This window comes from Cydia fagiglandana, chromosome 5 (genome assembly GCF_963556715.1).
Source record: "Cydia fagiglandana chromosome 5, ilCydFagi1.1, whole genome shotgun sequence".
NCBI classification, from domain to species: Eukaryota; Metazoa; Arthropoda; class Insecta; order Lepidoptera; family Tortricidae; genus Cydia; species Cydia fagiglandana.
The window spans coordinates 11,120,810-11,148,527 of NC_085936.1; the positions used below are offsets into that span (position 1 = coordinate 11,120,810).

A 27,718-nucleotide genomic window follows, 5' to 3' on the forward strand; every position below is an offset into this window, starting at 1 on the left:
CGCTTAGCAACTTCTGCTGTTGACTGTACTACAAGTACCATTGCGACTATGTGCCAGATACAGCCTAGTCGCATTTTTTGTCTTCATTCCGACTCTCGCTTGAAGCTAAAGGCACGCCTCTTTGGGGAGCTTCGGGCCTTCGGCCTTATGCGGATATCGGCCTAGGGCCTTCGCAATAGCTGTCTACATCACGTTTCACTTAAACCATTGCGGCTGTGTCCCTAAAAAAACGTTAACCGCATTTTTCTTCTTAAATCCGACTCACGCTTGACTCTAGATTTCTGATAGGTTTTCCTGACATCTTTAGGTAAAGGACTATTTTGTGTATTTTTTTCAGAATTTTAGACCCAGTAGTTTCGGAGATAGAGGGGGGGGAATGGTCATTTTTTGTCTATTTTCTTGAATAACTTCTAAACGTTTTATCGTAAATTTATAAGAAAAATATATTATAGATTCTCAAAATGAGCTCTTTCGTTTGATATGTAACACGATATAGTTTTCAAAACTTTGTTTTTTAATTTTATCGTTTACCCCCCAAAAGTAGCCCCTATGTTTAAAATTCATTTGTTGACGTTACATATCCGTCTTTGGGTCACAGACTTACATATGTGTACCAAATTTCAACTTAATTGGTCCGGTAGTTTCGGAGCAAATTGGCTGTGACAGACGGACAGACGGACAGACAGACGCACGAGTGATCCTATAAGGGTTCCGTTTTTTCCTTTTGAGGTACGGAACCCTAAAAAAAAAAGGATAACTTATTTTGTATAAGTCACGAAACGCTATAAGTGTAACTGTAAATTTTGACATATCAACTAATTTAATTAATTTGTTGTCCCAACTGTAAGGCAGATTATTCGTTGATCTAAGCATTGTGCCTGCTTTGTGTAATGGTTGCATTCAGTTCGCGTTAGCATGAATCCTTCTTACAATAAACAGTAATGTTAATCTAAATGTAAACCATTAACGAGGTGGTTGTGTTAATTTAGATAGGCAATTCACTCAATCCTAGTAATTGACATGTACAATAATTAACAAGATAAAATTTTATCACGCTTCATTGCACACCTCAAAATTAAAAATACGATATTATAAAAATACAGATCAAAAGGTAAACGTAAGGTGGTCAAAAGGTAGTATTGTCAACTTTGGGTATTATAGTAAAAAAAACTGACAAACAGCCGTATTTGAATAATGAGATACGTCAAATACTAGACGTTTCTTCAAACAATAATGTCACTTTTGACACTTGTTTGACACTGACATCTCTAATCCATATCGTTTCAATATCTAGTATTTGACGCATCTCAGTTTTCGAATACGGCTGCAAGTGCTAGTTGGATTCGCATTCCGAGAGTTCCATAACTTTTGTAAATTACACAATTTTTTACAATGTATTTTATTTATGTGGAACGTGAGTAAAATGTCTTTAAAAGGAAGGAAGGAAGGAAGGATCAGATCAAAAACTAAGTACCGACCCACTTATCCTATCATCTATATCGACGCTGAAGAATCAATACTGTCTAACTAACATTTTTGACGTTATTACCTTTTAATGCAGTTAGGTGCAGAAAAAAATAACGAATAGCATGCCATAATTGTCTAAATTTTAAATTATTTGTTACTTAGACAGTAATGATTCTTAAGCGTCGATATGTAAAGAACTACCTACTTTGTGTATTTACTTATTCATACTCGTAATTTTAGACCCAGTAGCTTTGAAGATAAATGTTTGTCCCGCCAAACACAATGTAAGACAGGAGCAGAGAAAGAAAAACTAAACTGTTTTTTGCTTAACACATTAAATAATTTAAGTAACCCTCAATACAAAAGACTGAATCGAACCTGCGATTTCCTAAATTCGTCCATCAAATTAATGCAAAACAAATAAAATACAGGTTTGTTCAGACCTTCGCATTTATTATAGGTACTTAATATGTATCAGCAAAGAATTAATTGTCACATGGAAATCGAATAGGCGATACTTAAACCTTGTCTTAGTCTGTACAATGGCGAGCTCGCGTCAAGTCGTTCTCAGGGCTGTCCTAGCGAGCCTTAGGTGAGGTTATAAACAATTAACCGATATCGCGAAATATGTTCCGCCTTACTTCATTTTTTACGTGATAGAGTCAGACCTAGAAAAGTCTGAAGCGATTTTGATAGCCCACGCAGTGCATATGTTATTTATACGCCAACATTTGATAGAAGTTTGACGTTTAAATTAACAGTAAAGTTGCACTGTGTGGGCTACCAAAATCGCTGCAGACTTTTCTTGGTGTAACTATAGCATTTTGATTATGCGTCTTCATTTTTATTGCAGTGATTTCGTTAATTGATATTTCTTTATATATTTTAAAGCCTTTTTAGTTATGTTAGATTATCAAATAGCCAAACAGTGTTTATTTGTTTTCAAAGTAACTCGAAATCTGTATGTGCAAGTCGATTAGTGCCTTTACGTTACTGCACAAACTCTGGATGTTCTAATAATTTGCTTAAATAACCGATTGTTTGTTCACTTCTGAACATTGCATTTTTAGTGGCCTGTTTTCTTGTAAGTCAGTGACTACGAACTAAGAAAGCAGCTAAGCTGTATTTTTAAAACTATTTCACTGGTTAATAAAATGTTGCTTTTGGCATTCCTGCAAAAGAAATTGCGTGCCCGTAGTAAACCACGCGAACCTTCGTGTAATCAATTGAGAAATCCCCTGTTGTTCTAATAATTGTTCATCGCCAAAAACAATATGGATTGTTTGCGTAGCGTGCTGAGCGCTCGGGGGGAGTCGGGGCCGGGAAACTACACATTCCCTGACGGATTCATGTTCGGGGTTGCTACTGCTGCGTACCAGATTGAAGGAGCTTGGAATGAAGATGGTAAGTCGTTTAAATTCCATGACGGCTATGTTATGAACAATACCGGTTTTAATACAGATTTCTGCAAAAAACATGCAAATATTGAAGATTGGCTTTTTGCATCTGACTGTACTGACACAGGAACCTAATGCAAAAGAAATGTGTAAATTTCTTTTGAACATCAAAATTTTGTATTTAAGATAGTTAATTGAATTCGTCTACAATTACCTACTATGATTTATTTGTATAACAAATACATAATCAGTCAGACACAGTAAATTCTTTAAATCCGTTGTTAACACACTCACTTTCGGGCAAACTATCTCAGAGAAGTCATCTATCTATCCATCCTTAATTATACCTACAACGCTATATTGATTAATTGATTTGTTGTTAATGTTAAACCAATACGATTTGATTAGGTAATTAATTTTGTTATTACAGCCGAAAATAAGAAATTACTTATTAATTAGGTTTATTAAAGTACAAATTGACTTTTATAGAAATTTAATACATTTTAACAATTGAGTTTACTACGTACCTAACTGAGCGAGAACTAATAGTTTAGCTGATTGTACAAGCAGATTATTTATATTGCCAATCTCGCTGGTATTAGACATATTTAGAGTTTCAATATTTATTGACACTACTATAATATAAGTTCTATAATATAACTACCTACATAAATTAACATAAAGCAACATCACATGCTTACAAAAACACCTACTCTTACATAATTAACTACATATTTGGCCTTTTTCGATGCAAATGTATGTAGTTCTACATACCTCACGAGGTCAATCGACTGCCTTCTTCGTCCTGTCATGTTATTCCATTCGCTGCTAACAAGAGCAAGCCATCGCCTGTGGAAAGTAAATAGTAGATTGTTAACCAAGGGTGGAAAGGGAACCACATCACCCGAGATATTTTCCACACTTCGTTCGAGCGCCAAAAGTTCGAGGGTGAGATGGATACTTTTACCCGAGTTAAACACTCTACTTTTCATTTTGACATGAGGATAGTCAAACACAAGAAATGTAGGTTTATTATAGGTATATTTCTTTTGACGATTAAGAGAATTAAGGACTGGAATTGGCGCCATTTACATTTTGATCGGAATAAATCTAAAACCATGAACAATTGGGATGTGTCTGATCATTAAAACGTGCCTTCAAAAAAGTGAACCTGAATGAATGTAATGTAATGATACTATTTTAAACATTCATCGTCATTTATATTGATTACTAAACATTTTTTTTAATACAATGTTAGGTACATTGACATTTTAATTTCAATAAGACTTGGTCTGAAAGGTGAACTTTCCGAATAGGAGAGAGATGAAAAATAAGTTTGATTTTCGATTACGGTATTTCGGTATGAGTTTTTTGAGTCATTGGTTCCACGATCAACTTTTTTCCGAGTTCTTTTTAACTGACTCAAAAGTTGGGAGTGCTATACGAGGCAATCCTCAAACTTGTTTATCAACATTCTCAACATCATCATTCATTCATTTGTTCTTTATCAACATTATCTTCTCGTAGTACTCGTATATATTCTCAGTAATCAATGGCAATAAGAATAACAGCCCTATGTAGAATTTATATATAATTAATCAATAGGTCAGCAGTAATCTCCATACGTCCTCGTCCTTCTATAAAAGTAAAGGGTGAGTACTATTAAATTGTCGCTAACATATTCCGTTTTTTTTCTAGACTCTCAACCTTTTTGGTAAAACTTATTATATATATCAAAATTAGAATGTATTGGCATCTTTTATTCTTAAAAAAAAACATTCACTTGTATTTGTCTTTCAAGATGTCGTCAAAAGAAAAAAGCGTGCGCGATTTAATTTTGCAAAAATTTACTATGAATCCCTATATATCTACTTTGGAACTTGCAAAATCGTGCAATACAACTCGGAGAACAGTGCAAAGGACCATAAAAAAGCTAAAACGAGGTAAAACTACTGAAAGAAAGCAGCGAGAGGGTCATCCGACAAGAAAACGGAACAAAAAGTTGGAATCAAAGGTGTGTAAGCTGTTTGATCAGAATCCGGCTATTTCGTCCCGAGATGTGTCCAAAAAAGTTGGAACAAGCCAAAGCAATGTACAAAAAATAAAAAAAAACTGCGGTATTGTTACATACAAAAAACAAAAAGCTCCGAAAAGAACGGTTGATCAGTATAATCGAGCAGTTCGACGTTCTAGATTATTGTACGCCTTGTTTGTTCAAAATACAGCAGGTTGCTTAATCATTGATGACGAAACGTATGTAAAGGCTGATTTCAATTCAATACCAGGCAATCAATACTTTTCTTCCCGCAACGTCTCGGGTCTGCCTGAATCAGAAAAAGTGATTCCAGTCGAGAAATTTGCCAAAAAGTTCCTCGTGTGGCAAGCGATATGCCAGTGCGGTATGAGAAGTTCGCCTTTTGTAACCACTGGCACAATTAACACAGATATTTATATATCCGAATGCCTAAAGAAAAGGTTGTTGCCACTTATTAAAAAGCACAATTGTTCGACATTATTTTGGCCGGATTTGGCAAGTTGCCATTATTCATCTAGAGCTATGGATTGGTATAATTTGAATTCTGTCGATGTTGTACCAAAGGGATTAAATCCGCCAAATTGCCCAGAATTACGGCCGATAGAAAAATACTGGGCAAATATAAAAACAAAATTGCGGAAAACATGCCAACCGGCCACATCATTGCCCGATTTCAAAAGGAAGTGGATTAAATGTACTAAACTTATCACAAATGATTCCGTGCAAAATTCTATGAGTCGGGTCAAGAGTAAAGTCCGAGAATTCTCACGTCGTGCTCTAGACAAACAATAAAACGGTTTTAGCTCGCCTATTTTATCATAAACTTACCAATAATAAACATTTTTGAATTTTATTGTATATTATTTTATTGTATAAAATTTTATTCAAATTGCGACAATTTAATAGTACTCACCCTTTATAGTAGGTAGGTAATGAAAATATCTATGCTGGATACTTACTAGATGATCCCTGATTAAAACACTTAAAGGGATCCCATGCCCCAATGGTTTTCAATCTGAATCCCTTAGTTTTCTAATGGTTTGTAGCTTATCGTATTTTAAGCAATATAGTGTCCCAAAGGCCATTGTGTCCGAGATATTTGACATCGAATTTGAACAATGTCAGGCCAAAAACCTGGTTTTCTGGCCATAACTTTTGCGTTTTAATTACTTAGTTTAATATTAAAACTTCTGACCAGGTTTAGAGACGTCAGAGTCAAACCCAAATATGTAGATTTCGTATATGTAAGATCTTTCACAGCAATAGAGATACGAAAAAAGTATTTTTTTTTACAATGTTTAAATTAATAATAAATATTCATTTCTTTCAAAATCCGGTAGACAAAAATGGAGATAAAAGATTAAAGAACCGATAGCCGTTTGTCTATCTGTAGTGCAAAAGTAGGAGACACGACTTCTCAAAAATCGACGAAAACCTTGGGAAGCCCCTTAACTGATAATTAAAATTGTTAAACGTCATATTAATTTGCAGGTAAGGGTGAAAGTATGTGGGACACGTTTCTACACTCCCACCCGTACTACACGCCGGATCACTCCAATGGGGACGTGGCAGCGGATTCTTATCACAAATATATGGATGATGTAGCCATTGTCAAGGAGTTGGGTGTGGAGTACTACAGGCTGTCGATTTCGTGGCCAAGGTAAGGACGATTGGCAACTTAGTAACACGGTTCGATTCGAACTTTAAGATACGTCAGTTAATAGATCTAGAAATGATATGGATTAGATACCTATGTCAGTATCAAATGGGACGTATCTTCAAACAAAAACGTCACTTTTGACACTGACACATCTAATCCATATCGTTTCTAGATCTATTAATTGACGTATCTTTTGTTCGTATAAGTTCAAATCGGGCAATCGGTCTCTCCTTCTTCCTCGCGTTATCCCGGCATTTTTGCCACGGCTCATGAGAGGCTGGGGTCCGCTTCACAATTAATCCCAAGAATTGGCGTGGGCACTAGACTTTACGAAAGCGACTGCCATCTGACCTTCCAACCCAGAGAGTAAAATAGGCCTTATCGCGATTACTTCGGTTTCTTCACGATGTTTTCCTTCACCTAAAAACAAATGGTATTAAATAGGTACCTATCAAATGATATTTCGTCAAAAATAAGATCTCGATACGATAAGGATCGGATCAGTCAGTGACAAAAGTGACGTTTTTGTTTGAACAAACGTCACCTTTGACATTGATTAAAAAAAAAGACGTTTATTAAAATTTGAATGTTAACTAGGTACCTACTTATGTTATGTGCAAATGTGCAATATTATATATATTATGACTCTTGTCGACAGGTTGCTTCCGAACGGTACTGACAATAACATCAGCAAATCTGCGGTCCGATATTATCGGAAGGTGATAAAGGAGTTAATCAAAGCCAATATAATACCCGTTGTGACTTTGTTCCACTGGGACATGCCCACCCCTATTATGGACCTAGGCGGTTGGGCCAATCCGCAAATAGTCAATTACTTTAGAGATTACGCAAGAGTGGTGTTTAATCTATTTGGCGATGTGGTTAAAATATGGACAACTATGAATGAACCACACCAACATTGCTATAACGTAAGTCATTGTATAACAGATTTTTTAATCACTTACTATTTAATAAGCTTGCACTAACAGATTTTAGATGCTGTAAAACAATACATTATACGGATATTAGCGTTGTTAACGTAGCACGTGTTGCCTCAGTGCAAAGAATACTAGTTTCCACAGAATAAATAATAGCACTAGGTACAGAAGACTCACTCTCTAACAAAACGCGTCTGTTACGATCAGCACAGATATGGCCGCTAGGTGGCGACAGCGCTCCGCGCGGCTTATGGCTTTCCCCAAAATTGGGGCGGGACGGATGTACTTTTAGCTACCTGTAGCCAGAGATGGGCAAATTTCATTCGAATGACGAATGGTGAATAAAATTAACAAAATTTATCGCGAACGACGAATAAAAATATCGGATGATTATTCTTATTCGAATAAATTATTCGGCGAATAATTTATCCGCGTTTAATAATTTAGTTGTACCAACTACTTAGTATACTCCCATGTAGCAGAATAAAGTGCTATTGTGAGTAAATTAACATACTTAATATTGTATCGAACTGACGTTAATTACCTCATAGCCTCACAACTTCTACCAGTATTTATAGAAAATGTTTTGTTTTAAGTAGTGAGGGTACTTAAGTAGGTTGTATGGTGAATTTGGCCGTCAACGGTCATCATAATTTAACTAATCGTTTTACAAACATATTATTATTATCTTTCCGGTTCAAGTGTTAAACAAAAGCTGAATAGGCGTTTGTGTTTTAGTATACAGGGTATAATTGCAGACATAACCAGTTTCTTTCTTTTTTACTCTGTTTTAATATCGTTTATTCAATTGAAAAAGCTATTAGATGAAACTATATTTTTGATGTGTAACGAAATTAACTTAATTGATTATCGTCACTTAATAATTCATCGCGCAAGTATCTATCCTCATTATATTTAATAACAATTTTAAAATCAGTGATTGATAAATGTCGTATAAATACCTAAACAAAAACTATAACCATTAAATTCCAATATCTCAATAACCAACCCTGACAGGTGACGCGGGTTGCACCTGTGTGTTTGGCATTAACTCAGCGCAGGCCTGCCAAACGTCCGGGACACTATTGTCCCGTCATCCCGTGGACAGGAAAAACCTTTACCCTTTTAATACTTCACTCATGACTTGCTCTTTATAATTACGTCACAGCGTCAGGCGTGGGTCACTCCGCGATTTCGTCGCTTTGCTACAGGCAGCTAAAAGTACATCCGTTCCACCCCAATTTTGGGGTTTGCCATAAGCCGCGTGTGGCACTGTCGCCACCTAGCGGCCATATCTGTGCTGATCGTGATCGTGACAGACGCGTTTTGTTAGAGAGCAAGTCTTCTGTACCTAGTACTATTATTTATTCTGTGACAGCGTACACTCTGTATATGTCGATAGTTGATGTAGTTGAGTTAATTTATTGAGGAATAATTCATATATTTTAATCGCTCTAAGGCTATTTCCACTTGTTAGATTAGGTACCCATTCGATTGCGGTAGTAGGTATCATGGTCAAAATCGCACAAGTAAAGCCCACGGCGATCAAGTCAATTAAAGTCATGAAAAATGGATTTAGACTGATTTTATTTGCTTAGTTAATTGCTTTAATTAGAATAATGACATTAGTGATGGCTTTTATCACATTGAGCATAAGACGTAAAATGACGTTCGGGATTTAACTATGTTGTTAAACTTGAATGCCAATATGAACGAGTACCTATAACTAGCACAAGTTATACGTATCTAAAACACATAAATGAAATAATGAAAAAAAAAAAAGAAAAAGTATTTATTCGCTAACAAGCAATATTTAACAAAATACAGGTTGGTGCCCCTTTTTAAGTTTCTAATGTATCACCATTAGAGATCAAAATCTTCTAACACAGTTTACAAGTATAATGTCATGTGTAGTAAGTGAATATGAATTAATAAAAGATACTCATCACGCCAAAACCACCAACTCTTGTCAGCAGAAATGTCAAAGTTATTGACATTTTGTTTTTTGAAGTCAGTCACAACTTTATTACTGAATAAACCATAATTAATTATGTATACGTTAAAACAGCAACATAAAAACATAAAATTCAACTTATTTAAGTAACGATTTTGGAAGTCTATCAGTGGCGTTGCGTTCATAAAACTCGTTTCTCATCGCCTTGCCTAATTTGAAGTAAGTTAACACCATATTTTACAAGTTTAAAGAAAAACAGGCCAGCTATAAGCTTAGCTTGTTTTAGGATTATGAGTGACGCGCCGCCACTGACGTCCATGCCGTAGATATTCTATTCATTTGGTGTCCCTTATCTAGCGAATAGTAGTTTCATGATTTATTTAAAATAATATATTGCACGCAAAAATATATTATCAATACCCAAAATAATAATAATTTCGTAATAGTTTCTCGGGTGGCAAACGTTCAGGTGTTATATTCCGAATATCGGATTAAAAAACAAAGGAACACCTGAATATAATTATTGGATGGATTGGATGTAATCATAAATTATGGGGGTACGATAATTTGTTCCGAATTAAGGCCTCTCGAATTAATGGCGCGCTTTGTGTTACGTAACTTACGAGCCCTTAACACGGCTAAAATGGCCCGCCCGATATTTATGCTGCAATGTTAAAAATGCCCTTTGTTCTCTTCTTGTGTTGAAAACACCGGTGTATGTTTTAATTAGCCCTCATATCTTTACTCTGTATCTTTAGGTATAGAGATAAAAGTAAACAAACAATTTGTAAATTTTCGGGTAGTTATAATATTTATTGATTTATGTTTGGTTGGTTACCAAACATAAAAGCGCCTGGATCTGTCACGACCTGACTTTAACCTACCTACATTATTTAATCATGTAATTTTTTCATCCCTCAACTGGCTTAAGGATCCATTTGAGGGTATATTAGTTTACTTTTATTTAAATACCTAAAGATACAGACTATAATATATTCATGCCCGAGAGTATTTGGTAGAATTTTATGTACATATTCTAGGCACATATTTATATTTACCGCTACCTAGGGCCCGTCTCATTGAGATTTAAAATATTATATCTGAAAAATTATACTCGATGTAAAGCAACCTCCGAAAACAACATACATAATTTTCTGATCATCCATTAACTTAGTGACGCAGTTGTTTTAATGCAAGCTTATTTTATTAATTTTCAGTCACTGCACTCATTCATATTTCAGATACAATTTAGAAACTTTTTCATAATTTGTGAAATGTGCACCTAAATAGGTACTTAGTGCGCTATTGAAATGTAGCGATACATCGCTGTCAAAAATAATGACCGAATTGGGCACACCACCATCAGAATGACAACTTTGGTCAATGACGTGACGAGTGTTTCAGCTACTTTTATCTTTTTCTATAAAACATACTGTTGAAAATTAGGCTTACAGCCGTATTCGAACAATGAGATACGTTAAATACTTGATATTGAAACGATATGGATTGGATATGTCAGTGTCAAACAAGTGTCAAAATTGACGTTTCAATATTTAGTATTTGACGTATCTCATTGTTCGAATATGGCTGTAAGTTACCAGTTGTTATCATGCCAAATATCGACTACTCAACTTGACCAAAATATTAAAGAAAGCGTCACGCGATACCCAACACATCCCCAAATTTTTTTTTACAATTTTTTATATACATTTTACCAATTCTAGGGCTACGGAGGCGACTATTTCGCCCCCGCTTTAAAATCACACGGAGTGGGTGAATACTTATGCATCCACTACATGCTGCTGGCTCATGCTGCCGTGTACCATCTTTATGACGAGGAGTTTAGACCAACACATAAAGGTAAAGCTTCGGTTAGCCGTTATTTTTTGGCAATGAGTGTTACCAGACCAGTACTATTTATGAAATAAAGGGTAATTTTAGACGCTTTATATCACAGTTTAAAAACTTTAAAAATTAGCAATAAGTAAGTAGGTAAATATGCATTATTGTGAACCATAAAATTAAAAATACACAGAAAATTTTATAGATACAGTAAGTTTTAAAATAAGTAACAACAAGCGTTCTCTTAAGTTTAATCTATCTATTAAGTTTTGTCACGAATAAAAACATTCTATTCTATTCTATTCTATTCTTCCAGAAAGCTTTTGGGTCAGGACTGTACTTACAATCTTGAACGGGTAATGTCGATATACGTGTAATACAACAAACTGAGAACAGTGAAAACAAAAACATTTTTATACACTTAAAATTAATATATGTATGTATAGGTATACAATTAATACATAAAGGAGATACGATTCAAAACTTCTCAAAAATCGACGAAAACCTTGGGAAGCCCCTTAACTGATAACTAAATAGAGGCCAGTTTAATAGCGATAGGTAATGTGATTTCAAAAGATATTTAATAAAAATGGGAGGAATTTGGCGCATCTGATGTCTAACGGCAAAGCATTCCACAACCAAATATCACGAAAAGTAAGAGTTGTTATAAACTTTTGATTAGATGGCGGAGCAAGGAGATGCTGCTCCGCGCTCCAGTCGGAAGAAAGAGCTTTTGAAAAATGAAAAATAAATATGAAAACGAAATAATTGTGAAGGTAGGAGCATTCTTGTCAGGTATAAAATACCTGCGACAGAATACCTTGCTCTTAGCGCTCTTCCATAACACGTGTAGAACTTAATTAACAAATTTATACAATAAACAATTTTGTTGACTAAAAAGAAAAAAACCGGTCAAGTGCGAGTCAGACTCGCGATCCAAGGGTTCCGTACATTACTCAATTTTTAACAATGCGTTTTTTATGTGGAAGTGTCGATAAAAACCCGTAACTGAGTAATTAAGTCCGACTCACGCTTGACTGCATATTTCTAATAGGTTTTCCTGTCATCTATAGGTAAAGAACTATTTTGTGTATTTGTTTCAAAATTTTAGACTTGGTTTGAACAAATTTTAATTTTTGATCTAGTAAAACTTACGATGCCGTTGAAAAAACGCTTTCAGCGTATTTTAATATATAACTTACAGTAAGCATACGTAAATAAAAATATAATTAAAAACAAAAATATTCAGGCGAAATAAACCCCATTTCTACATTTTTTCCTTCTGCCAAACTGCAGGACAGTTGTTGGCAGAGGGAACTCCCCCTATTATATTAGGTATGTCGAACTCGATACGCTCTGATACCTGAATTGAATACATGTTAATATTTACATACAAAAGTTTGGCGTATTTTAAGTTATACACCTACGGCTCGATTCGGATAATGAATTAGATCTCAACAAGTTACGAAATGGATAATTTAAAGATATTTGTAAGATAGATATGTCAAATTTGACGTTTCCGCGATTCTGGAGGTCCTCTTGAACGATTTCGACAAGTTATGACTTAAATATCCAAGTCACATCTAGTCGATATCTAATGTAAATCTAGTTGATCTCTATATCGTCTCTAGATCTTGTGATTATCTCGTTTCCCGAATACGCGTGCTATACAATATTGGCCATCGATACATTCAAAAGGCTGTTACGATTATATGTAGGTATTGTACAACAACTAAACTGGCTAAAACAAATAAATCAAACTTATGATTTTATTTTTTTAGGAAAAATTGGCATCACTCTTGATGCATTCTGGGCTAAGCCGAAAAACAGCAGTAATCCGGATGACCTCGAAGCCGCTGAAAGATACCTTCAGATGCACGTAGGTATAACAACCTAGTAATAGTAGTATTAAGCATATAGATCGATTAAATGCTACTACACCAATATATATATATATATACAAGAAGAAGAAGAGAGAGATACATATATATATATATATATATATATATATATGTATCTCTCTCTTCTTCCTCGTTCCCTCATTTCTGAGAATCGCAACCACATGTGATTTGTCTACATTTTTGTAATATATATTTATATACATAACTATAGACTGGAAACGGGGTGAGCGTAAGCAAAGCCTATGCGAGGAAAGCCAAGCCATATCTAGCCATTCCCAACTTGTTTATAATACATATTACAATATTATAAATATATAATTCATAGCTTGTTATCATAAAAATGTGCGAATATTAAATGTAATAATAAAAAAAATACTCATCCAATGTATTTGGGTTAGCGTTGATCATAACTATTCCAAATTTCAAATCGATAGCTTTAATAGTTCTCGAGATTCAGCAATGTGACAGACAGACAAACGGGCTGAGTCGCACCATATGATAAGGGTTCCTTTTTATCTTTTTGGTACGGAACCCTAAAACCAATAACAACCTAAAAGCTTAATAATATTTAATATACTTCTCGGGAACGTTTCATCCTTTATTGAAAATGTGAAAAATATGAGCATAAAAAATTTAACAATGAATGTACTTATAGAATACATGATATTATAAAGTTCGGGTTTTTTATGTATCATTTTAATTATTTTTACATTAAGATTAGATACATCAACATCTTATTCTTTTTCGCAGCTAGGTACCTTCGCGCACCCAATCTTCTCTAAGCAGGGTGATTATCCGGAGCTCGTACGCAACAGAGTGGATAAATTGAGTCTTCACCAAGGTTACACGAGATCTCGATTGCCATACTTTACGCCTGAAGAGGTATTTTTATGAAGTTTTTATTTAATTGTTAAGAATATTGTGCATGAAAAAGAAAGAACACGAGGGATGGGCGGTCAAACCCGATAAGTCGAGTTAATTTGTAAAAGTCACCGACATATCTAATCCATATCTTTTCTAGATCTATTAACTGACGTATCTTGTAGTTCGAATTGGGCCGTAAACTTGTGGCGATGGCTCTCACTGTCATTTCGAAACGGGTTTGCAGTCGCATAGTATCAGTATTCAGAGAAATATATTTTTATATCTCATCGATGATAAACGTGTTCCTTGCTATGTAGGTATATGTTTCTCACAAAAATAACATCTTGTAAAGAAATGTAAATGAAAGTAGCTCACGTAGATGTTTTCGTTGCCAATCTGTTTTTAGAGAACTTCATTGAGAGGCAGCTCTGACTTCTTTGGACTGAATCACTACACGACATTCCTTATGTCTCCGTCCAATTCAGAGGAGAGCTGGGAAGTACCGTCAATGGACTACGACACGGGTGTCAAATTAGAACAAGATCCAAAATGGCTGAAACCTGGATCGGATTGGTTCTCGGTAAGTACAAACCAAAATTTAAAAAGTGCTTCTCATCTAAATACGTACGTACCTATATCTAAATGAAAACGAAAGCTTAGGCTCAATATTTATATTTCTGTTAAACCAGTTCTTATATAATATATGGTCGAAGGGCACTTCTCAAGTTTTTATCCATTAATACATATAGAAAATTCAATAAAACATTGTTTAAAAAAATAATATAAGATTACTAAGATTAGGCAATATTAGTATTGCTCGTTTAAAGGTATTAGGTTAAGGCTCCTTAACATTACTTGTACCAACATAAGGCGCTATAATACTAAGCGAATTTCCTATTTAAGAGGAGAATTTTGTTTTGCGCCCGATATGGACCAGAATGGGCGAAGACAGTGCACTAATTAAGATAAGACTGATGAACCTCATGCGGTCGGTCTATTTACTTGGGCATTATGGACAGTTCAGTTTTACACGTCTGTGCTATACAAATCGCTGCAGAGTTATCTTGAATTGGCTCTAAAAAGGAATTCGAATATCGCTCGTGTCTCACCCGTTTATAAACTAAATTTAATTTAGGTACAGCAACTTTGACTGAGTAGGTACATACATTTGTATGTTAAAATTAGTTGGTAATAAAAATAATAGCAATTAAAAATAATCTGATAGAGAATGCCTCATGGCAATAAGTTCGCATATTGAACGTTATTGCATTAAAATTCTAACATAATATAAATCAGTACGACACTAATTATCAAATATGTCAGATAAGTCGATTAATTAGTATCTGTGTTCGTTACTGTCTAACGAATATTTTCCACTATTTCGTTTAAGAAACACGCAGATATAGATAAGTACCGTGTTCAAATATTTGTCTACCATAAAGTCAAACTTAAGTTTAATCTTAGTGTTTACAATCGTTAAGTATGGAAATACCGTTATTTATGTTGGCAAGTTCTGTCTTCAAGGCGACCAAATTGTGCAAATTTATTATCAAAAATGTTTTCTTCGCTCATTACCATATTTTTGATAAGTAAAGTATTTTCAGAAGACGGACGGAAGGTGGCGAATATTTGGAAGCTTAAAACTGTTAATTTACGAAATATTTTTTATATTATCGCATACGTAGTAGGTAACATAATATAAGTAATTATACTTACATCTGGTAAAATATATATTATGTTACCTACTTACTGTCTGTCCATTTTTCTAAGACAAAGTACGCCATAGTAAATGTATGGCGAACTTGATCTTAGAAATCGGAAGGGCTTTACTAGGTAGTAATAGTAAGTAATAAAACTAATGAAGGTTTTCGAGATTTAAATTATTGAAAAATAGTACATTACTACAAAGGTCGGGACAAAAGGGGTTGCCGGCCGAAGACATAATATAGACGGCCGAGCGAAGCGAGGCCGGATAGGTCTGAGCGCGGGCAACCCCATTTCCCGCCGAGGTATGTATAGTGCTTTTCTCAAACATGCAATGAAATAAATAAAATAAAAAATCCACTAAACCCAAGTTTTATTTATAGAAAAAACTAAAAGTAAACTACACCCAAAATATAACCAACACGTACCTTTATCATTATCACACGTATGTTTTACACGAGTCGTGTATTTTTACTACCCGTATATTTTCATGTATCTTTGATTTTTCCGTCCTACTATCCGTATCCGTCTGACTGTCGTTTTCGTCACATACGGTTACATCGGTAGTCTTTCATGTTGATATCATGTTTCACATACACCGTTGCTTTTTGCATGGAGAAAATAAGTATAATTTCCACAGTGTTGACGAATTTGCAGTTACATTCATTTAAAATATGCCACAAAACTGTTTCTAATAAACTGTAAGCCATTTTTCTTAGTTTCTCGCCATTTTTTATACTTCGTCTTTGACTTGGCGGCAGAGGCAGCAAGTTATTTAAATTCAATTCTGCTTACGCTGCCAATTCCAACACCTACGATTACAATTAATATTAATTTTATTATTTCGTCGGAACTCATATTAAAGTAAAAAAATCAACAACGCACCATAAATCCAATAAAACAGAATTAAAATTTGTCAACTTTACCTCCATAACATTAAAAAAAAATAACTACGCGTGTTTGAGTAGACCTTTTTACCGCTAACGTTTAGATGAAATATTTTAAATGTTTTTATTTGTGTAGTTAAATTTATAATTTAAAATTATAGAATTTGATTAATAATGTATTATTTATTAAGTTCATGTTGATTTTATACAATTAAAACTGCAAATTATAGCAAACATTGTTTTTTTTTTTTTTTATAGGCGTAGTGGCAGAGTGTCATTACGAACCATAAAGCAAAAACTGCCTCTAGTTTATTTTAATGGATGAATGCCACGATGCTGTGTCACAAATATCTGTGAAATGAAAATTAAAAAAAAGGACTTTGCCGGCCTAGGCCTGCAAGATTTGTATGAAATTCCATTAAAGACCTTTTGTCCTAGCCGCACCTGAAACGTCATACTTCGCAGCCTATTATAAGGAACATAACATCAATATTTCATTGCATGTTTGAGAAAAAGTCATTTGTAATTTCAACTAAGATCTTGACTTGTTATTAAATAAACATCAAGGCTTGAAAGGACTGTTGGTACGTCAAAACATTTAAGAATATCATATAACTTGTAGTATGCTTATGTAGGTATATACTGGTATTGTACAATACTCGTTAACCAGACTTCCTCATTCTTGGCCGCGTTTTATTAACACGTAAATATCACGATTAACTAATTATATGCATTTTATGACTACAACAGGCACTCTTATGGCCTTATCAAACTTTCGTTTTCTGAGTGGGACGGTGGCGGGCTTGGAACCAGTTTACAAAACGCAAGCACATGCTGGTCACTAGTAGGTAGTTATGCGGGTCCGTACCCGAAGGAACTTTAAAGTAACACCCTACCACTAAGTTTCCGCTCCTGTTCATCAGTCGTTTTGTCCAGCTGAATCTCGACATAATCGTAAATGATAGGCAAATATTGCTTTTTTAACTTTACTGCACTGTGAAGAAAAAGAACAATGCCTAAGAAAATAAATGAAAAATTAATGAACGTGTTTTTTATTGGTTGTCGTATACGAACAACTAACAAATACGTTTAATATAATTGGCATTAGTTTGCCCCATTGCTGATCAGTTTGACTTACATGGTCATCTCTCAGAGTGCCTAAAGTTGGTTTTATAGTAGTATTAGTTAGTTAGTAGTTTATTCTATCCATAAACCACTTAACAAATTTAATATTAACACGGTACTTAAGATAATAGGTGTAAGTAGGTCGGATGATAGATAATGAGCGCTATCTCGCCAACAAACAACAATCGCAGTTTGGCGAGGAATATAAATAGTTGTTAGAAAATTGTTGCGTACCTACTTTAAATTTATGAAAATTTATGATAAATGAATAATAAAAATATTTTTCTTGGTATTTAATAATGGCTCTAACACTATAAATGTAGGGAACATTTATAACATTACTTCAAATACAATGTATTATTTTAATTACATAAGTATAACCTACGCTAGGACCCCAATAAAGATTAATAGATTAAACGTTCTGACTTATTCTGTGAAATGGTGTCACTAGATGTGATAATGGTTTGCGGTTTGTCGTTTTACGTTACAGTATTAGTATTTTTCCAAGTGGCATGGTAATTAATGTGTTGTTTTATATACAATATTTTATATGCAAGTATTTTCTTTATAAATATCACATGGTCCTGTGTTAGGATTGTTTGAAAGACGACCAGCAATAGACGGAGGAAATCTATATTAAAGCAACACGATTGTCGATTCGGATCTGTGATTGATTGTTCATATTAATATATTTAATCCATACTTATGTTTATTATAGGTATACCCTCCTGGTTTTCGGAAACTTATCAACTGGATATCCAATGAGTATGGGCGAGAAATTCCGATCATCATCACCGAAAATGGTTTAAGTGACTTCGGAGGCATCAACGATTACGCAAGAGTAGATTATTATAACGAATACTTAGCCCAAATGTTGAAAGCAATGTACATTGATGGCTGTAACATACAAGGATATTTTGCATGGACATTAATGGATGACTTCGAATGGAAAGATGGTTACACGTACGTATTAATTAGGATTTTAAATTTAAACAATTGTAGGGCGCAAACGCTATACGATTGTGCTATACATGACCTGTAGGGTTAGGATGGTCGCACTTTATCATTTGTCACCATGTCTGTCACGTTCTGACAAATATGTAATGCTATGCTGCAGACGCGGTATCATTATGGTCGCGTTTTTATCACCGGTCATATCATGCGTCACTTTCTCACTTACATACTTGCTAGAACGTGACAGGCATGGTGACAAATGATAAAGAGCCGGCCATCTTAGCCCTTCTGGAGAAGAGCTCCATGTATTATAACATGTGTTTTAAAGTGGAAGGGTATGAACGACTACATTATCTTCGTTTGAATATGTATGACTTACCTGATTATATCTAAGATAAAACAGTAATGTTAATACATGCATGATATGTAGGTATGTATATCATTGGCATCACGATTAAACCCGTTTCTTGTTTATTTCTCACGTTTTAATATAAATCTTTTGAATTTAATTGCTAATTGCGTCTGCTTGTGTGATCGATTTATAAAATGATAAAACGGAAGTATAAACTCGTTTAGTTTTAATTATCTTTAAAGGTAACAAAAGTTTACAAACTGTATCAAAAAACTTATGCATTTTTTTTTCAGATCAAAATTTGGCTTGTACCATGTAGACTTCAACAGTCCACAAAGAACCCGGACACCAAAATTGTCTGCCATTAACTATCGGGAAATAGTGCGAACCAAAAAAATCAATTTCGAGTTCATAGAAAGACCATCGTCGTCTGCACAGTCCAATAAAATAAAGGATTAATATTTACCAAACATGTTGATTTCATGTTTTATTGTACATATGAAATAGTAAATAAATATTACGTTAGGATTTCTAATTACTTTATTCATAAAATGACTATTAGTTGCAAGAATTAGGTTATTAGTAATGGTAACACTCCATTTCTAACCGCAGCTGCACTCCCGGTACTGAACGCGTCGCTGTCATTGTCAATTTCCATACTAAAATGAACAGTAATGCAGCTGCGGTTAGAAATTGAATGTTACCCTAATTGTAATGTATTGTATGATTCTAATTTGATAAGCAAATTAGAATCATACAATACATTACAACCGTTATCAACATTGCAGTACATTGAAAATAAGAGTTGGAAAAACCGGGCAAGTGCGAGTCGGACTCGCGCACGAAGGGTTCCGTACCATAATGCAAAAAAGAAACAAAAAAAAAGCAAAAAAAAAACGGTCAACCATCCAAGTACTGACCACTCCCGACGTTGCTTAACTTTGGTCAAAATTCACGTTTGTTGTATGGGAGCCCCATTTAAATCTTTATTTTATTCTGTTTTTAGTATTTGTTGTTATAGCGGCAACAGAAATACATCATCAGATCTGTGAAAATTTCAACTGTCTAGCTATCACGGTTCGTGAGATACAGCCTGGTGACAGACGGACGGTCGGACGGACGGACGGACGGACGGACGGACGGACGGACGGACGGACGGACGGACCGACGGACGGACAGCGAAGTCTTAGTAATAGGGTCCCGTTTTACCCTTTGGGTACGGAACTCTAAAAACTACGTAATAACCCCTAAATTTTCTTTAGTACTACGTATTAACTTCGCCCACAGAAAACTGACTTCGCCTTAACTATAGCATATTATTATTATAATTAGCGTTTAGTAATTCAACTTTTAGGAGTTTGGAATAAGTAGCATAAGTTTTGGTATAATTTTCACAAAAAAAAAATATTTGGCCAAGTTGGGGACGCGTGGTGAAGTTAACTTATTATAGACTAGCTGTTGCCCGCGACTTCGTCCGCGTGGAATCTTATCTTCAACATTTTACATCTTTAGTACCTATAATTTTCATATCCAAGCAATGTTGAACTTAAGTACTTTTGTTTTTTAGCAACTTGTATGAAGTTTTAATTCAAGTGGATTTTGATGTTGGTTGCTGAAATTACTTTTCTTGTATTCTCATAATAGATACCTATGCCCTTATACAAAGATTCAAGTTCCACATTCCGCACTCACAAAATATCTGATCTCCATACAAACTTTCAACCCCTTTCTCACCACCTTGGGGGATGATTTTCAAAAATGCTTGAATTAGTTTTCATGTTTTTTAATTTATTACCTTTTTTTCCAAAAAGTTAAAGTTCCTAGCTTAAAATTAAATACGACTTTTCCTTCCCTTTCATTCCATCCCCCAAGACGAATTTTCATCCCCTTTAGCCCCCTTAGGGATTGAATTTCCAAAAACGTTGCAATTACTTTTATTTTGTAATCGGCTATTATGTCTTTTTAATAAGTTTCAAAGCATTTGTAATGGATTCAAACTTTGAACCCCATTTTAACCCTGTTAGGAGATGAATTTTACAAATACAAAGATTCAAGTCCCGCGCTCGAAAAAATGTTTGATATCCATACAAACATTCCACCCCTTTTTCACTACCTTAGGGGTTGAATTTTCAAAAACGCTGAAATTTGTTTTCTTGTATTTGAATAATATATCTTATTACGAAGTTTCAAATTCGTAGCTCAAAAGAAAACTTTAACCCCATCAAACTTTCATCCCCTTTTTAACCCTGTTAGGGGATGAAATTCCAAAAACGTTGCAATCACTTTTTTTTGTAATCGGCTATTATGCCTTTCTAAGAAGTTTCAAAACCATTTGTAATGGATTCAAACTTTCAACCCCTTTTTAACCCTGTTAGGGGATGAATTTTACAAAACGCTGAAATTACTTTTCCTGTCTTCTAATAATATCCCTAAATACAAAGATTCAAGTCCACCACTTGAAATTTTTTTTGATATCCATACAAACTTTGAACCCCTTTTTCACCACCTTAGGGGATGAATTTTCAAAAACGCTGAAATTAGAGTTCTTGTATTTTAATAATATATCTTTTTACGAAATTTCAAATTCCTAGCTTAAAAGAAAACTTTAACCCCATACAAACTTTCATCCCCTTTTTAACCCTATTAGGGGATGAATTTTACAAAACGCTGAAATTACTTTTATTGTCTTCTAATAATATTCCCAAATACAAAGATTCAAGTCCCGCGCTCGAAAAAATGTTTGATATCCATACAAACTTTCCACCCCTTTTTAACTACCTTAGGGGTTGAATTTTCAAAAACGCTGAAATTTGTTTTCTTGTATTTGAATAATATATCTTTTTACGAAGTTTCAAATTCGTAGCTCAAAAGAAAACTTTAACCCCATACAAACTTTCATCCCCTTTTTAACCCTGTTAGGGGATGAATTTTACAAAACGCTGAAATTACTTTTATTGTCTTCTAATAATATCCCCAAATACAAAGATTCAAGTCCCGCGCTCGAAAAATTTTTTGATATCCATACAAACTTTCAACCCCTTTTTCACCACCTTGGGGGATGAATTTTCTAAAACGCTGAAATTAGTTTTCTTGTATTTGAATTTGATACTTTTTTACAAAGTTTCAAGTTCCTAGCTTAAAATAAAATTTGCACCCGAAGACGAACTTTCATCCCCTTTTTAACCCCCTTAGGGGTTGAATTTCCAAAAACGTTGCAATCACTTTTTTTGTAATCGGCTATTATGCCTTTCTACGAAGTTTCAAAGCATTTGTAATGGATTAAAATTTTCAACCCCTTTTTAACCCTGTTAGGGGATGAATTTTACAAAACGCTGAAATTACTTTTCCTGTCTTCTAATAATATCCCTAAATACAAAGATTCAAGTCCACCACTTGAATTTTTTTTTGATATCCATACAAACTTTCAACCCCTTTTTCACCACCTTAGGGGATGAATTTTCAAAAACGCTGAAATTAGTTTTCTTGTATTTTAATAATATATCTTTTTACGAAGTTTCAAATTCCTAGCTTAAAAGAAAACTTTAACCCCATACAAACTTTCATCCCCTTTTTAACCCTGTTAGGGGATGAATTCTCAAAATCGCTTCTTATCTCTTGTACACTTTATAAATGCAATCTGGTGTGCAAATTTCAACTTTCTGGCTTTTGTAGTTTCGGCTCTGCGTTGATGAATCAGTCAGTCAGTCAGTCAGTCAGTCAGTCAGTCAGGACACTTGCATTTATGTATATAGATTAAAGATTATTTTTCTCTAAAGCTATTTTTACGCAGCATTGTTTATGGTGAATTCAATGGATTTAATTATAATAGTCTTGATAAAATTGTTGTTATAATATTTTACTTAGACGAAGTTCGGCAGTTGGCACCAACGGTGAAGTTTTGGTTCCCTAAGGTAGATAGTTTTGCCTACCCTCATTTTCAATGAATAGCAACATTGACAGAGGCGTTTGGTGTTCAAAAATCTATTGTTGCCATACTCTATGTAATTTGTCAAAAATATTTATATAGTCGGTCAACCCATTTCCGTCAGTAGAATAAATCGGCAAAAAACTGTAGGCGCGAAGAGTTATTGTGTCATATGAAAATTGAATTTTGCGCCTATTTCTACTGACAAAGTTTGACAGACTATACATGCAAAACTTTGACGAAACGGATGGATTAAGTGATAAAGTCAATCCTACTAACAATAACGCAACAATGTTCAATCATACATACAAAACAAACTACTTTAGTAAAAGTTACAATAACAGATGGGCTGGCAGGAACACGAACATAACAAGCCATCCATCATTATTAGTAAACAAAGATTAATTAAGCCAAAGCTAAAATGTATTCTGCAAGGCCTGGAGTTGATATATCACTCGTTTCACTTGTGAACTGCTAGAAGCGTTAGATTTTCCTGGTTGTTACTAATTTAGAGAATATATATACGCGATGAACGTGATTTGCTGCGCTCTGTGAAGTTAGGGGCTTGATTCGGATTTTGAAATAGATATCTATTAGATATCTTTTAGACATCACCAAGATACGATAACGACATATTTAAGATCTAACCTGTCAAATTTGACATTTGCGCGATTCTGGAGATACTCTTGAACGATTTCGACAGGATATGACTTAGAAATCCAATTCACATCTAATAGATATCTTACTCTATCTAACGTAAAAGTGACATTGGTTGCCCGAATTGCGCTGCAAAAGAGAATTAGTTGATATCTAAACTATAACGTATCTAGAATGGATCTGTAGTACGTAGTACGTGTCGTCTCTTGTGAATATCTTGAAGTTCGAATACAGCAGTAGGACTTGGAAAGTCGCACATGATCAGGCAAATATTGTATCCCCCGTCCTAAGTTATCAAGAAATTAGTTTATATTAGGGTAAAAGCTAATATCTGCTGCAGTATTAAATTAATTTGGCTCGGGTAATGTAGGGTGTATTATCTTATTACCTACCTTAGGCGAAATGGATTACCATGCTCTGCTTGTGACGAAGCTACGGTCTCGTTTCCCACAATGACGTTTTCAACGTCATGCCCGTTTTCTTTTTTGCTTACAAAAATATACATTAGTAGGCGAAGTTAGGGACGCGTTTAATTTACTTCTATCATATTCGCACTTAACGTGCCTATGTCGAAAATTTAAAAGGGACATACGTTGTACGATACACGTGCGAAAAGGTAATTCGCAACTCGTGTCGATTCAAAATACTGCCTTCTGTCGTATTTTAATTTATTGCCACTCGTTTCCTACTATTCGCACTTGTATTGGAAAATACTAAGTTAAGCACTTGTTTGGAGAGAAACCCGTCTATCAATATATTTTATAAGGATAAATAAATCCAACAGGTGTTGAGAAATGTGACGGCGTTGTCATCAGATCTGGCAGTAATTACAATGGTTACCCTTGAAAGTGCGGAACTACCTCATATATGTATGTACGCAGTTACGACTTAGCGCATAACATTAAACTTACCTACTTACCCATTAAGTACTTGATTGAATTGCTCTTGCTTTTTTTTAACTGGCCAAGTGCATATCGGTTAACGAATATTGAAGGGTTCCGTACCTAATGATAAAAGTAAATAAATTTCATATATACAAGCACCTTCGAACATGGCGAACTATTAAAAAACTGTGATGGAAAAGTTCTATGAGAAAATGTTACAGCTGTTTAGAGAACTGATTTACAAATGTACTCGTACTTACAATAAATTATAATAGCTGATTCAGAGTACCAATTTTGCATTACCGTATGTTTAAAAAACTCATATTATTGCAAAATAAAACACATCTAGGAAGCTGTAGAAATTAATACATTTTTAAGTTCTCTATAACAAAATTTGCAGATCAAAATCACTTCATTAGAGCCTTAAACCGACCTAATTCCAATGTAATAAAAAGAGATTTAAAATCGTTGCACCAATTCCGTTCACCCATGTGTTTAATCCGTTCATTTTCTAACCACACCCCGTTGTTACTGCAATACAAAAAGGCCGAATTTCATAAGGAAGTTGGCATTCAATTTAAGTCCTTACTGTTCCAAACAAAAGGCCCAGTATTGGAGATAAGAAACTTTGCGTAGCTCAGTAATTACTTTACTAGTTAGAAGCAGACTGTGTACTCTGGGCTATTGTTGCCTAATTATCACCTTTTAATGAACTTTGGTTCGTCCCGAGGAACGGTGAATGATTATTACATTATGGTGTTAAGTATAATAAGCTTAAGCATTTGATTAATGGTCCTAATCATTTAAAACTAACTAAAATTACATCTTCGATTTTTGGGTTTTTTGGTTTTAGTCAATTATCTTAAATTAAGCATAAGTAGGTATGCTACGAGTGTCAATATAACTCGAGAAGCGGAAATCCCTAATCACGGACGTGATAACGTTTAGTTTGATCACTTAGTTTGGTACTTAATCGTGAGGGAAGCGCGAGCGCTTGCCTTTCTGTTATTTACATTGCCGGGCAAAGGTAAATTTTGTAGAAAATCGCTCGCTCGGTAGCGCACATATCGAATTTCCTTAGCTATGTTTTATTTGCAGTCGATTTGGGCACGTACCTATAGTCCGTTTTTTTAGCATTAGAAAGAACTTCGCAGAAGTTCGCTTGTGGTTCTAAATCTGGCACTTTTAGCGGTAACAATTTGAAGTAAATTATAATATATGTATTGACCTTGCTACATTAGATAATTCAATCATTATTAACAATTAACGAGCCTGATAAAAACTGCACGCTTGCTTCTGCGGAGTTCTTTCTAATGCTAAAAAAACAAACTATAGATGACGATCTATCAGTCTAAATTTAATTAGCAGAATAACTTTAACAGCAAAAAAACCGCAGCATATAACTAGGAAACATTTCTAAATCAAGTGACCAAAAAATATTAAACCAGATTTTTTGTTGCCAGCCAATTTTGATAATACCTACCTAGCAGATCACCAATAAAAATGCCTCATACCTAATCTAAAGTAACGCGCCTCTATCTCCTATGTGTACCTAGTACCTACAAAAATATTTTTATTTGTAAGCAATACCCGTATGAGTTGTAGTATTTTATAGTTTCCATGAAGGATCACATAGTCGTTTTCTACTTTAAACGCCCAAACATCGCCTACAAGATTGCCAATAAACAATACAAATTTGTACCACTTAGTTATAGAACAGTTCAGGAACCAATTCGACTTTCCCGAAATAAGCATTAAAAAGTTAGAACACTGGCTATTCTAAACTTCGAGAGTTGGACAGACAGTCTGGAATGGAAACGCGATGTAAATAGAACTGACTTAAGAATTATGAATATGCTACAGAAGTGTATGCATTCGTAATATTTGATTCCGTGAGCTCTCACGCTCGTCTGAGCTCAGTATTTTGTACCTGTATGTACGCGTAAGAATTTGCATGCTGCACGTAGTTATAGAAAAATAATCTTATAAATGCAGGGTATTTGGTACATCGTTTGCCAAATTAAAACGGCAAATAGGTTGAGTCATTTGCTATCTTCTCATGCCTAGAAAAACAAAATTGGCCATGGTTTTTTTACTACTATGCAAGTAAAAATTTGAAATTTACCAAATATATAGCAAATGACTCAACCTATCTGCCGTTTTAATTTGGCAAACGATGTACCAAACAGCCTGTGTAGGTATATGAGTTTTTATCGCTATAAAACATTTTCCGAATCGACAGCGACAATAAAAATAATAGCTGCCATGCTGTCACTATCATGTTACGTAAATTCTATTGGTCAAAATGTCTTGCCGCAGTTGGTTTTTGGCAGTTTTCGATAGGTCAGCTTATAATAGTACATTACTACAGAGGCCGGGACGAAAGGGGTTGCCGGCCGAAGACATATAGACGGCCGAGCGAAGCGAGGCCGGATAGGTCTGAGCGCGGGCAACCCCATTTCCCGCCGAGGTATGTATAGTGCTTTTCTCAAACATGTAATGAAATAAATAAAATAAAAAATCTACGAAACCCAAGTTTTATTTATAGAAAAAACTAAAAGTAAACTACACCCAAAATATAACCAACACGTACCTATATCTTTACCACGCGTATGTTTTACACGAGTCGTGTATTTTTACTACCCGTATATTTTCATGTATCTTTGATTTTTTCGCCTTGTATCCGTCGGACTGTCGTTTTCGTCATATAAGTTTACATAGTCTTTCATGTTGATATCATGTTTTACATACATCGTTGCTTTATGCATGGAGTAAATAAGTATAATTTCCAGTGTTGACGAATTTGTAGTTACATTCATTTAAAATATGCCACAAAACTGTTTCTAATAAACTGTAAGCCATTTTTCTTAGTTTCTCAAATAATAAAATTGCCATAAGCAATCATATACATACTTCGTCTTAAACTTGGCGGCAGAGGCAGCAAGTTATTTAAAATCAATTCTGCTTACGCTGCCAATTCCAACACCTACGATTACAATTAATATTAATTTCATTATTTCGTCGGAACTCATATTAAAGTAAAAAAATCAACAACGCACCATAAATCTAATAAAACAGAATGACATTTTTCAACTTTACCTCCATAACAATTTAAAAAAAATAACTACGCGTGTTTGAGTAGACCTTTTTACCGCTAACGTTTAGATGAAAT

The 27,718-nt window shown here is 34.5% G+C and overlaps 1 protein-coding gene and 1 long non-coding RNA gene across 2 annotated transcripts in view; both read left to right on the forward strand.

Moving 5' to 3' along the window:
* LOC134664486 (uncharacterized) overlaps positions 1 to 27,718 on the forward strand; it is a 469,507-nt gene that overhangs the window by 251,367 nt on the left and 190,422 nt on the right. The window lies entirely within an intron of this gene.
* On the forward strand, positions 1,937 to 19,600 carry LOC134664448 (myrosinase 1-like). Its single transcript, XM_063521108.1, has 10 exons — positions 1,937 to 2,059; positions 2,759 to 2,871; positions 6,391 to 6,559; positions 7,218 to 7,488; positions 11,176 to 11,311; positions 13,075 to 13,172; positions 13,945 to 14,076; positions 14,465 to 14,638; positions 18,493 to 18,737; positions 19,374 to 19,600. The coding sequence occupies exons 1-10, from the start codon at positions 2,010 to 2,012 to the stop codon at positions 19,537 to 19,539; spliced, it is 1,554 nt and encodes a 517-aa protein (XP_063377178.1). The 5' UTR covers positions 1,937 to 2,009; the 3' UTR covers positions 19,540 to 19,600.

Coding starts and splice junctions, on each gene's coding strand:
- LOC134664448 (XM_063521108.1), top strand. CDS start 2,010: ATGGCGAGCTCGCGTCAAGTCGTTCTCAGGGCTGTCCTAGCGAGCCTT. Junction 7,489..11,175: donor CACACCAACATTGCTATAAC/GTAAGTCATTGT, acceptor TACCAATTCTAG/GGCTACGGAGGCGACTATTT. Junction 14,639..18,492: donor CTGGATCGGATTGGTTCTCG/GTAAGTACAAAC, acceptor TGTTTATTATAG/GTATACCCTCCTGGTTTTCG.